This window comes from Salmo salar, chromosome ssa08 (assembly GCF_905237065.1).
Source record: "Salmo salar chromosome ssa08, Ssal_v3.1, whole genome shotgun sequence".
Taxonomy (NCBI): Eukaryota; Metazoa; Chordata; class Actinopteri; order Salmoniformes; family Salmonidae; genus Salmo; species Salmo salar.
Window position 1 is genome coordinate 22366371 of NC_059449.1, and position 13915 is coordinate 22380285.

At 40.7% G+C, this 13915-nt stretch overlaps 1 protein-coding gene across 1 annotated transcript in view; it reads right to left on the reverse strand.

The window, feature by feature from the left end:
* LOC123723818 (tripartite motif-containing protein 29-like) overlaps nt 1–12293 on the reverse strand; it is a 34032-nt gene extending 21739 nt beyond the window's left edge. The window contains exons 1-3 of the mRNA XM_045722624.1: nt 11964–12293; nt 10283–10446; nt 4025–4138 (exon numbers count right to left, since the gene is read on the reverse strand). Of these exons, the coding sequence (XP_045578580.1) occupies nt 4025–4138; nt 10283–10299 (131 nt within the window). The 5' untranslated portion in view covers nt 10300–10446; nt 11964–12293. The remainder of the gene's footprint in view (nt 1–4024; nt 4139–10282; nt 10447–11963) is intronic.
* Nucleotides 12294–13915: the final 1622 nt, after the last annotated feature.

Here is a 13915-nt window from a genome sequence, read left to right on the forward strand (position 1 = left end):
TTGTAAAAGGTTAGTGCATCATTTTAGCTGGTTTTATGGTTTTGGTGACCCTGTCTTTGACTTGACAAAACATTACACACAACTCTTGTAAATGTACTGTCCTAACATACTCTAAATTTATGCTTTCGCCGTAAAACCTTTTTGAAATCGTAAAACGTGGTTAGATTAAGGAGATGTTTATCTTTCAAATGGTGTAAAATAGTTGTATTTTTGAAAAATGTGAATTTTGACATTTATTTGGATTCAAATTTGCCGCTCTTGAAATGCACCTGCTGTTGATGGAGTGCACCACGGGTGGCACGCTAGCGTCCCACCTAGCCCCAAGAGGTTTTAAGAACACTAGGCAAGTCAGTTTAACTAGGCAAGTCAGTTAAGAACACATTCTTATTTTCAATGACGGCCTAGGAACGTTGAGTTAACTGCCTTGTTCAGGGGCAGAACGACAGTATTTTACCTTGTCAGCTTGGGGATTCAATCTTGCAACCTTACGGTTAACTAGTCCAACGCTCTAACCACCTGCTTTACATTGCACTCCACGAGGAGCCTGCCTGTTACGCGAATGCAGTAAGAAGCCAAGGTAAGTTGCTAGCTAGAATTAAACTTATCTTATAAAAAACAATCAATCAATCATAATCACTAGTTAACTACACATGGTTGATGATATTACTAATTTATCTAGCCTGTCCTGCGTTGCATATTATCGATGCGGTGCACATTCACGAAAAAGGACTGTCGTTGCTCCAACGTGTACCTAACCATAAACATCAATGTCTTTCTTAAAATCAATACACAAGTATATATTTTTAAACCTGCATATTTTGTTAATATTGCCTGCTAACATGAATTTCTTTTAACTAGGGAAAATGTGTCACCTCTGCAACAGAGTCAGGGTATAGGCAGCAGTTTGGGCCGCCTGGCTCGTTGCGAACTGTGTGAAGACTATTTCTTCCTAACAAAAACAGCCAACTTTGCCAAACAGGGGATGATTTAACAAAAGCGCATTTGCGAAAAAAGCACAATCGTTGCATGACTGTACCTAACCATAAACATCAATGCCTTTCTTAAAATCAATACACAGAAGTATATATTTTTAAACCTGCATATTTAGCTAAAAGAAATCCAGGTTAGCAGGCAACATTAACCAGGTGAAATTGTGTCACTTCTCTTGCGTTAATTGCACGCAGAGTCAGGGTATATGCAACAGTTTGGGCCGCCTGGCTCGTTGCGAACTAATTTGCCAGAATTTTACGTAATTATGACATAACATTGAAGGTTGTGCAATGTAACAGGAATATTTAGACTTAGGGATGCCATCCGTTAGTTAAAATACGGAACGGTTCCGTATTTCACTGAAAGAATAAACGTTTTGTTTTCGAGATGATAGTTTCCCGATTCGACCATATTAATGACCTAAGGCTCGTATTTCTGTGTGTTTATTATATCATAATTAAGTCTATGATTTGATATAGCAATCTGACTGAGCGGTGGTAGGCACCAGCAGGCTCGTAAGCATTCATTCAAACAGCCCTTTCGTGTGTTTTGCCAGCAGCTCTTCGCAATGCTTCAAGCATTGCGCTGTTTATGACTTCAAGCCTATCAACTCCCAAGATTAGGCTGGTGTAACCAATGTGAAATGGCTAGCTAGTTAGTGGGGTGCGCGCTAATAGCGTTTCAAAAGTCACTCGCTCTGAGACTTGGAGTAGTTGTTCCCCTTGCTCTGCATGGGTAACGCTGCTTCGAGGGTGGCTGTTGTCGATGTGTTCCTGGTTCGAGCCCAGGTAGGAGCGAGGAGAGGGACGGAAGCTATACTGTTACACTGGCAATACTAAAGTGCCTATAAGAACATCCAATAGTCAAAGGTATATGAAATACAAATCGTATAGAGAGAAATAGTCCTATAATTCCTATAATAACTACAACCTAAAACTTCTTACCTGGGAATATTGAAGACTCATGTTAAAAGGAACCACCAGCTTCCATATGTTCTCATGTTCTGAGCAAGGAACTTGAAAAAACGTTAGCTTTCTTACATGGCACATATTGCACTTTTACTTTCTTCTCCAACACTTTGTTTTTGCATTATTTAAACCAAATTGAACATGTTTCATTGTTTATTTGAGGCTAAATTGATTTTATTGATGTATTATATTAAGTTAAAATAAGTGTTCATTCAGTATTGTTATAATTGTCATTACTACAAATAAAAAATTTAAAAATTGGCCGATTAATCGGTATCGGCTTTTTTGGTCCTCCAATAATCGGTATCGGTATCGGCGTTGAAAAATCATAATCGGTCGACCTCTAATACATACACACACACATAAGCATACACACTCAACCTTTTCCCCCACAAACAACCACAAGCTCAGATGTTCAACAGTTGTTCCATCCCTGAGCGCAACTCAAGAAAGGACTTGATGTGCGAATGTATATACAGTTGCGTCTGTTTGAGAAGGCATGCAAAATGTTGAAAAACTGGCAAAAATATAAAGATTTCATTAACCAATGTCAAGTCCTAGCTCATGGACATCAGATCCACTCCCTTCTCCTGAATCTCACATACTCTGGTCGCCCGTTGTAACCATTTTCCCAAGCATCTCTGTGCAGTCAGACCTTTGATTATTTTGTGCCAACAGGGCCACAATAATTTCCCCCCTCTCTAACTGTCAGTGTGAACCCCTCCCCATGGGTTACTGCAGCTAGTGTTGCCAACACTGCCACTACCTGGGTGGGGGCACCCCACCAGAATCCCCACCGGCTAGGTACAAAGTCGTCAAGGTTCTGTCGCAGCTTTGAGAAATTTCTTGTATATTATGCTCACCCATCAGGGGGCTTTGGCTTTGTAGGACCAACCCTGCCAGGCAGGCTCAGAGTCTTGTGGGGGCAGTGCTACTTTAGTGGGTCTATGACCACATTCATCTTTCTGTTTTGGCTGCGTATAGGCTACTTACAGTTAGCCCATAAAACAGATAAGGACGTCTCCTTAGTGTAAGGGTTGGTCAGGTGGGTGTCTAGGGTATATGGTTGGGGACCACTCAATCATGATAGGACAAAAATAAATAAACGAGATTTATAATTTAATGTTAAAATGTATACCCCATATCGACACAAAATTGAAAGCTCTCTCTCACAACCCCTGCTCGCAGACACACATTCAATTGTTTCCATACAGAGCTGGCGAGTCCGTTGCTAGGTAACTAGATAATGTTAGCCAATTGTTTGCTAGCTGGTTAAAGCTAATGTAGGGATTGAATGCTAGGTAAATAAAATTGTCATTAAAATTAGTACTTCACATAAACACTCAGAACATTGAACTATTCATTTTAGGTTGCTTACCTTGAAATAAAGCTTAAAATTGTGTTAGTTGGGAGTTTTGTTATTCTGTCTTCATAGCTAAAGTTTGCTTGCTATTCTCAACCTCTTGTAAGATTGCGCTAGAGATTTCAGAAGAAACAACCTACAGTCCTTCCAGGATTTAGTGATTCTGCGTTCACAATTTTTCGTTGCAAAATCAAAAATGTTCTGCATATTATGCGAGGGCTTGCAAATTTAAACAATCACGCAGTATTACCACATAAAACAGTCAAATCGCTGCAATATTACCGCATATAACTGTATCACAAATTTAACCAATAACCACTCTTTGACTGCACAAAATAGTTAAATCAAGCATCACGTCAACAAACGTTTTCCCTTGTCAGCTAATTTTTTGTGACAAATAGCACAATATCATTGTAAATGGCCATGCAAAATGTAATTATTGCCGAAGCAGAATCAAACATTTTGGCCAGCAACTATGACAAAAAAAAACTGAAATCCTGGGGGGACTGTCATAAAAAGGCAAATGGGGACGTCTTGTGGAGGACACACAATGAACAAAACCCTTTTCTATAGACCTGAATAGGATAATAACAATATAATTGGTAACGCTGCTATATTCTACTGCACATAACCAATTATCGTCTACTACAAGCAAAAGTTAATTAATTAGTGACATCAGATTAAATAAAATGTATTATCTCACCCCTCTTTCTGAGTCAAGTCTTCCTCCTTGAATACAGGAGGGTTACGCATTGATTTGTCACTTTTCATTGATAGATCACTGGGGGTTGGTGACACTGGTCTCTCCAGATGGACCCTGAAAGCAACAAAAGACCGTCCCACAATTCAATTGAAGATACAATAAACATATACATTACATGATACACATGTCATACAGCTATACTACTCTGCATGAGTTGTACTGGTTTACCTTTGTGAAAATAGAAAGATGTTCAAAATGTATTTATTGTTATTTCAATGCAACTGTTTTATAAAACATTGAACTGTGATTCAACTGTGTATTGTGAGGTAATCAAGAAAAATAAAAGATCACATAAACAACAAATAATAATTAGAAGCACCTTAGTTCTCCTTCACTCTCGAAAGTGTTCTAGTGGACTCACAGCTGGGTGTAGGAAAGTCTATTTTTTGCACATGGACACTGTGAACAGAGAAGATTTTTACTTTTTACTGCAGGTTTAGCGTTTGAGAATTTTCTGATTAGTGAACCAGGGGTTGGAACGTTTTAGGGAACAGAAACGAAAACCATAAAGGAACAAAATAATTTTTGAGGAACGTAAACAAAACTGGGAACGAAAGTGATTTCTACTGTTCCGAACAGAACCATTATTTTAAAAGCATGGGAACCGGTTAATAACGTTCTTTTAAATTTTGGGGGAAAATGCCATCAAACCAATGAAAAGCACTTACTCAGTCACACAGAAACTTCTCCTTGCCTGCCTGCCAGCTTGTTTTCTAGGCTAGTTAAGGATACTTTAGTTATCACGTTTCACGTTGGATTTAACAGAAAGTTAAGACTTATTTTGAATTCTGGTGCCGCTGCACACACAAGCTTGTTAGCTAGCTCTGGTCCACGACGTTGAGCTAGCCTCAGCGTTGAGCCAACTCTTGGGACATTCAAAGTTCCTCCATATTATTCGCTCCTCCGTAGCTAGGTACAGTACCTTCAAAAAGTATTCACACCCCTTACCTATTTTTTTGTTGTGTTATAGCCTGCATTTAAAATGTCAAAGTGGAATTTGTTTTTAAACATTTTTACAAATTAATTGAAAATGAAAAGCTGAAATGTCTTCAGTCAATAAGTGTTCAACCCCTTTGTTATGGCAAGCCTAAATAAGTTCAGGAGTACACATTTGCTTAACAAGTCACATAATAAGTTCCATGGACTCGCTCTGTGTACAATAATAGTGTTTAACATCATTTTTATGACTACCTCCTCTCTGTACCCCACAAATATACTGCTCAAAAAAATAAAGGGAACACTTAAACAACACAATGTAACTCCAAGTCAATCACACTTCTGTGAAATCAAACTGTCCACTTAGAAAGCAACACTGATTGACAATAAATTTCACATGCTGTTGTGCAAATGGAATAGACAACAGGTGGAAATTATAGGCAATAAGCAAGACACCCCCAATAAAGGAGTGGTTCTGCAGGTGGTGACCATAGACCACTTCTCAGTTCCTATGCTTCCTGGCTGATGTTTTGGTCACTTTTGAATGCTGGCGGTGCTTTCACTCTAGTGGTAGCATGAGACGGAGTCTACAACCCATACAAGTGGCTCAGGTAGTGCAGCTCATCCAGGATGGCACATCAATGCGAGCTGTGGCAAGAAGGTTTGCTGTGTCTGTCAGCGTAGTGTCCAGAGCATGGAGGCGCTACCAGGAGACAGGCCAGTACATCAGGACACGTGGAGGAGGCCGTAGGAGGGCAACAACCCAGCAGCAGGACCGCTACCTCCGCCTTTGTGCAAGGAGGAGCAGGAGGAGCACTGCCAGAGCCCTGCAAAATGACCTCCAGCAGGCCACAAATGTGCATGTGTCTGCTCAAACGGTCAGAAACAGACTCCATGAGGGTGGTATGAGGGCCCGACGTCCACAGGTGGGGGTTGTGCTTACAGCCCAACACCGTGAAGAACGTTTGGCATTTGCCAGAGAACACCAAGATTGGCAAATTCGCCACTGGCGCCCTGTGCTCTTCACAGATGAAAGCAGGTTCACACTGAGCACGTGACAGACGTGACAGAGTCTGGAGACGCCGTGGAGAACGTTCTGCCTGCAACATCCTCCAGCATGACTGGTGTGGCGGTGGGTCAGTTATGGTGTGGGGTGGCATTTCCTTGGGGGGCCGCACAGCCCTCCATGTGCTCGCCAGAGGTAGCCTGACTGCCATTAGGTACCGAGATGAGATCCTCAGACCCCTTGTGAGACCATATGCTGGTGCGGTTGGCCCTGGGTTCCTCCTAATGCAAGACAATGCTAGACCTCATGTGGCTGGAGTGTGTCAGCAGTTCCTGCAAGAGGAAGGCATTGATGCTATGGACTGGCCCGCCTGTTCCCCAGACCTGAATCCAATTGAGCACATCTGGGACATCATGTCTCGCTCCATCCACCAACGCTACGTTGCACCACAGACTGTCCAGGAGTTGGTGGATGCTTTAGTCCAGGTCTGGGAGGAGATCCCTCAGGAGACCATCCGCCACCTCATCAGGAGCATGCCCAGGCGTTGTAGGGAGGTCATACAGGCACGTGGAGGCCACACACACTACTGAGCCTCATTTTGACTTGTTTTAAGGACATTACATCAAAGTTAGATCAGCCTGTAGTGTGGTTTTCCACTTTAATTTTGAGTGTGACTCCAAATCCAGACCTCCATGGGTTGATAAATTGGATTTCCATTGATTATTTTTGTGTGATTTTGTTGTCAGCACATTCAACTATGTAAAGAAAAAAGTATTTAATAAGATTATTTCTTTCATTCAGATCTAGGATGTGTTGTTTAAGTGTTCCCTTTATTTTTTTGAGCAGTGTATAATTATCTGTAAGGTCCTGCAGTCGAGCAGTGAATTTCACAAAGACACAAAGGAGGTTTTCCAATGCCTCGCAAAGAAGGGCACCTATTGGTAGGTGGATAAAAATAAACAGACATTGAATATCCCTATGAGAATGGTGAAGTTATTAATTACACTTTGGATGGTGTATCAATACACCCAGTCACTACAAATATACAGGTATCTTTTCAAACTCTATCGCCAGAGAGGAAGGAAACCGCTCAGGGATTTCACCATGAGGCCAATGGTGACTTTAAAACAGTTACAGAGTTCAATGTCTGTGATAGGAGAAAACTGATGATGCATCAGCATTGTAGTTACTCCACAATACTAACCTAATTGACAGAGTGAAAAGAAGGAAGCCTGTACAAAATAAAAAATATTTCAAAACATGCATTCTGCTTGTAACAAGGCACTAAATACTGCCAAAAATGTGGCAAAGCAATTCACTTTTGGTCCTGAATACAAAGTCTTATGTTTGGGGCATAAATATGCCACTCTCCATGTTTGGTGGCTGCATCATGCATAGTGGTGGCTGCATCATGTTATGGGTATGCTTGCAATCATTAAGGACTGGGGAGTTTTTCAGGATAAAAAATAAACCTGGTTCGAACTGCTTTCCACCAGACACTGGGAGATTAATTCACCTTTCAGCCGGACAATAACCTAAAACACAAGGCCAAATCTACACTGGAGTTGCTTACCAATAAGACAGTGAATGTTCCTGAGTGGCCAAGTTACAGTTTTGACTTAAATCTATGGCAAGGCTTGAAAATGGTCTAACGATGATCAACAACCAATTTGACAGAGCTTGAAGAATTTTGAAAAGGATAATTGGAAATGTTGCACAATCCATGTGTGGAAAGCTCTAGAGACTTACAAAGACTCACAGTTGTAATCGGTGCCAAAGGTGCCTCTACAAAGTATTGACTTAAGGGTGTGAATACTTATGTACAGTGCATTGGGAAGGTTTTCAGACCCCTTGAATTGATTAAATACTTTTTTCTCATCAATCAATCTACATAATGACAAAGTGAAAACAGTTTTTTTAGAAATGTTTGCAAATTTATAACAAATAAAAAACAGAAATATCTTGTTTACATAAGTATTCAGACCCTTTGCTATGAGACTCGAAATTGAGCTCAGGTGCATCCTTGATGTTTCTACAACTTGATTGGAGTCCACCTGTGGTAAATGCAATTGATTGGACATGATTTGGAAAGGCACACACCAGTCTATAAGGTCCCACAGTTGACAGTGCATGTCAGTGCCAAAACCAAGTCATGAGGTCAAAGGAATTGTCCGTAGAGCTCCGAGACAGGATTGTGTCGAGGCACAGATCTGGGGAAGGATACCAAAACATTTCTGCAGCATTGAAGGTCCCAAAGAACACAGTGGCCTCCATCATTCTTAAATGGAAGAAGTTTGGAATCACCAAGACTCTTCCTAGAGCTGGCCACCGGGCCAAACTGAGCAAATCATGGAAGAATGGCCTTGGTCAGGGAGGTGACCAAGAACCCGAAGGTCACTCTGACAGAGCACCAGAGTTCCTCTGTGGAGAGGAGAACCTTCCAGAAGGACAACCATCTCTGCAGCACTCCACCAATCAGGCCTTTACGGTAGAGTGGCCAGACGGAAGCCACTCCTCCATAAAGGGCACATGACAGCCCACTTGGAGTTTGCCAAAATGACTCTCAGACCATGAGAAACAAGATTCTCTGGTCTGATGAAACCAAGATTGAACTCTTTGGCCTGAATGCCAAGCGTCACGTCTGGAGGAAACCTGGCACAATCTCTACGGTGAAGCATGGTGGTGGGAGCATTGTGCTGTGGGGATGTTTTCAGCGGCAGGGACTGAGAGACTGGTCTGGTTCAAGTGAAAGATGAACGGACCTCAGACTAGGGTGAAGATTCACCTTCCAACAGGACAACGACCCTAAACACACAGCCAAGACAATGCAGGAGTGGCTTCGGGACAAGTCTCTGAATGTCCGTGAGCGGCCCAGGAAGAGCCCGGACTTGAACACAATCGAACATCTCTGGAGAGACCTGAAAATAGCTATGCAGCGACACTCCCAAGAAGACTCGAGGCTGTAATCACTGCCAAACGTGCTTCACGTAAATGGTCTGAATACTAATGTAAATGTGATTTTTCAGGGGGGTTTTTGCAACAACAACAAAAAAATTCTAAAAACCTGTTTTTGCTTCATCATTGTGGGGTATTGTGTGTAGATTGATGAGGGGGGGGGCAATGTAATCCATTTTAGAAAAAGGCTGTAACATAACAATGTGGAAAAAGTGAAGGGGTCTGAATACTTCCCGAATGCACCGTAAATTAGTTATTTCTACATTTACTAAAAAAATTATGTTTTAAATCACTTTGTCATTATGCGTATTATGTGCAGATGCGTGAGAACAAAAATAAATGTAATCAATTTTGAATTCAGGCTGTAACAACAAAATGGGGTATAAGTCAAAGGATATGAATACTTTCTGAAGGCTCTGTATCTAGCTTGCATAGAATTATGTAATTCAGTGAAGTAATGATAGGCCAACTACTAATATCCTAAACACATTATAATGCATGTCATACCATGACGCCGAGCACTTCAAGGCAGCACCCCTCTCTCTCCCCATCCCGCAAAATGTAAGTCACACTTGTCTGTCATTCAAGGATTAAACTAGCTTGCCCGGTCCATACAAAGCTGCTTTCTCAGCACTGATTGGTGGAGTAATTTAATGAGCTAAATGTAAAAATGATGTCGACTTCACAAGTTAACAAAGGAACAGAGAGGAACGATATAAACGGGTACTTTTCTCTCAGTGAAACCTGTTCAGAACTTTATTATGCTGGTCAGAACAGTGGAAAAATGGTGGTTCTACTCAGAAAGAAACAATTGGAAAATAATTTTGTATCCAACCCCTGTGGTGAACACAAATAGAGTACTAGTTTGATAGAAATGAAAGACTGCACTACATACTGCAGGGTTAAGTTAGGGGAAACTGAGTTCCACCATTATCTGACTGGAAACGGCATAAAGTTGAAATGTAATTTTCATTTTCCCATCGCATTTTCCAATTTAATCTATTATTATACCTTGCAATGTCAGTAAATACTACAATAAACAGTTATCCTGATAATTACTATAATATACAGTTATCCTGATAATTACTATAATACACAGTTGTCCTGATAATTACTATATAAACAGTTGTCCTGATAATTACTATAATAAACAGTTATCCTGATAATTACTATAATAAACAGTTATCCTGATAATTACTATAATAAACAGTTATCCTGATAACTACATCAGATTGCATCATTAGAAGTGAAATGTGATCCAATGGACGGACACACACACACACACACACACACACCCCTACCTCATATCAGGGTCCATGGTCTCATCAAGAATCTTGTTAGGTGACCCATCCTTCTGTCTTTCTTTATGGATGGCTCCACCCTCAGCCCCTGATGATAACTCATTCTAACTCTCAGAGAGGAGACCTCACAATCCTGAAGAGGACTGGTCTAGTCCCATATCAATCTGTAAATCAGAAGAGTTATTACCATTATATTAAAACATTTAAACACAAAAGCAGAGTAGGCCTACTTTTGGCTGCAGTGCTGGGGATTTAAATTGACATTATAATGACATTCTGTAAAGCATTTTGTACTGAATACAATTGTGAAAAGCACTAAAGGCTGAATGTAAAAAATTTTTTTATTATACAAATTTTTATAAAAAGATTTAACCTAGCAATGTAACATCATTTTAGTCAAGATGTAATCAGGTTATTTAGTTGTCTTTTTCGTGTCAGTCCTCTTTTAGGAAATGGTGTTATGCCTAGATGGTAGACAGTTAATTTTTGCATTTTAGTTAAACGTAACCCTTTCTTTAACTTTAACCTAATTTTCCCAACCTACTACGTTAATTATACTAACCTGTGGAGTCATTTCTCCTAACCTGCTAGGAAAAGTCAATCCAGGTCAATTCTGACATAAACCTTCTTGCCAAAACGTCTCAACCTGCCTCGACCATAGAGAATAGAGGCCTCTAGTGGCCAAAAGCCTGCATTACCATGGGCAGCGCCATTGAGGGCTTCCACCATTTTAACGTAGTGAACTGGGTGGGGCTTCTAACTTCATTTGCTTACCCTTCCTGGTGACCCAGTTGGAGTCATGTCCAGCCAGGTCATTAGAAGGGATCAGACAGTCCTAAAGTAGAAAATGTACTACTTTAAAAGTAGACAGCATCAATGGTGCTGCCCCAGCTGTGTAGCTTTATGGCCCAACGCAAAACCACGTTTTTATGATTCCATTTTGTCAAGGTTTGCTGGGAGTCATAGGCGTATCCGAAATCTGTATTGCCTACTACTTACTATAACGACATAATGTGTACTACTAATCGTATTATATAATATTTAGAAACGTACTGTTTACAACAAATGTATGCCGTAAGCAACAAATATGAACATAAATTACTAGACTCACCGTTAATTTGGGTACAGTGCGTCATTCCTCAAAAGTGTGCAGTGAATTATAGCCGAAATGAGTATAACATCCAGGAATTTAACGCACACTCGATTTTCCAAAATTCACATATAAAACTATATTTTCACATACCTAAAATGCCTATTATTTAGAATGCAAGTATGGGTATTCGGATACGCGCACTGTACAAATGTAACGGGACTCAATTAGGCCTATGACCGCCTATCAAAGTTTGGTAGAAATACACTGTATGTATACAATACACACAATTGTCTATTATTTCTTTCCTCATAAGCATCTCTTATTTTCGGATAAATATATGAATATATCTGCTAAATCGCAGTCAGCGTCTGGTAGCTGTGTAAAAGAGAACACTTTTCGTGGTCTTCCTTGTGCGCACTAACCATTATGCTGGTGGGCCTAGTGGGGTACTACATTTTTCTACTTGCCGTTCATTAGAAATAAGTTGAAAAATCGGGTCTTTATTTAAAGCAAGTTTCTTTGAGTTAAATAATAATTGACTCCCAAAGAATCTTACACCTGACTTTCATAATAAAAACATTAACCTACCATTTCTGCTGCTGTCTTGCAAGTCGAAAAACCTTGGTGAAGCCACAGAAAGAAAAAAGTTGTCGAATTTACTTTCAGTTTTTCACAGGAAAGAACTTCGACAAACAACTCCCGCTTAGAAAACGTAGACCAGTTTTTTTTAATTGGCAGAATATGTAGTTCTAATATTTGAAATGTTTGTGGTGTCATATTGATCAGAAAACATTATACAGTATTCTTATCAGGTTTTTGGCGTTCCTGTGACAGTTGTAATTACTCCTTTGTTCCACGGAGGACTTTGTAGAACTGATGGGTCCTGAGCGTTATAGCAGACTGCAGAATGAAAGGAGTGAAGGGACGCTTTCAGAGGTAGAGACCATAGCCACGGGAAGTAGTTTGTGGGTGGGGGTGCTGCGATGTTTCCCGTTGGGTGGGGGGAGGGGTTTAGAGGAATAGACACAAATAAACTGAACAAAATATGGCATTTAGTTATTTAAGAACCATCATTCATCATATATTAATTTTCTATTGTTGTCACAAGGGTCATATTGAGTGGACCGGTAAAGTGCTCATCTTCTTTCTTTATTAAAGAAAAACACTTAAACAAAATAAACAACGAAAACAGTCCAGTAAGGTGCACAGACTATACTGGAAACAACCACCCACAAAACACAAGTGAAACGAACACAACTAAATATGGCCTCCAATTAGAGACAACAACAACCAGCTGCCACTAATTGGAGGCCATTGCAAAAACCCACATAGAACTAGAAAAACTAGATATAAACATAGAAATAGAAAACATAGATCCTAACCAAAAACCCCAACACACACAAAACAAACACCCCCTGCCACACCCTGACCATACTATAATGACAAATAACCCCTTTACTGGTCAGGACATGACAATAGTTGAGGTTGGTTTATACTTCCTCTAATGTGTGTCAACCATTAGATTGTGTCCACAGATAGTTCTTAGACGAACTGTAAATCAACCACCCAACCAGTCAAAACAATGACAGCTGGTAATGTTACAGACACTCATTATACACAGCATTCCCCTTGTTTTACTACTTCCCTCTCTCAGCCTCTTGAAACATCTCATTGGTGTAGTGGCTTGTTCTACATCATTATACTTGTATTTATTTTATTTAACTAGCATTAAACAGGAACAGGCAAAGCAGAGACACTAGCCAAAGTGTCAAAGCATAACACCCTGCATCCCACTGCTGGCTTGCTTCTGAAGCTAAGCAGGGTTGGTCCTGGTCAGTCCCTGGATGGGAGACCAGATGCTGCTGGAAGTGGTATTGGAGGGCCAGTAGAAGGCACTCCTTCCTCTGGTCTAAAATATATCCCAATTCCCCAGGGCAGTGATTGGGGACACTGCCCTGTGTACGGCGCTGTCTTTCGGATGGGACGTTAAACGGGTGTCCTGACTCTCTGATGTCATTAAAGATTGCATGGCACTTATTGTAAGAGTAGGGGTGTTAATCCTGGTGTCCTGGCTAAATTCCCAAGCTGTGCCTCATACCATCATGGTTACCTACTCATCCCCAGCTTACAATTGGCTCATTCATCCCTCTCCCTGTAACTATTCCCCAGGTTGTTGCTGTAAATGAGAATGTGTTCTCTGTCAACTTACCTGGTGAAAGTCAGAATATTGACTGATATACACAGTGTGCAAAACATTAAGGACACCTTCCTAATATTGAGTTGCCCCCCCAGCCTCAATTTGTTGGGGCATGGTGTTGAAAATGTTCCACAGGGAAGCTGGCCCATGTTGATGCCACTGCTTCCCACAGTTCTGTCAAGTTGGCTGGATGTCCTTTGGGTAGTGGACCATTCTTGATACACATGGGAAACTGTTGAGTGTAAATAACTTGACACAAACTGGTGCACCTGGCACATACTACCATACCCTGTTCAAAGGCACTTAAATGTGGTGTCTTGCCCATTCACTCTCTGAATGGCAC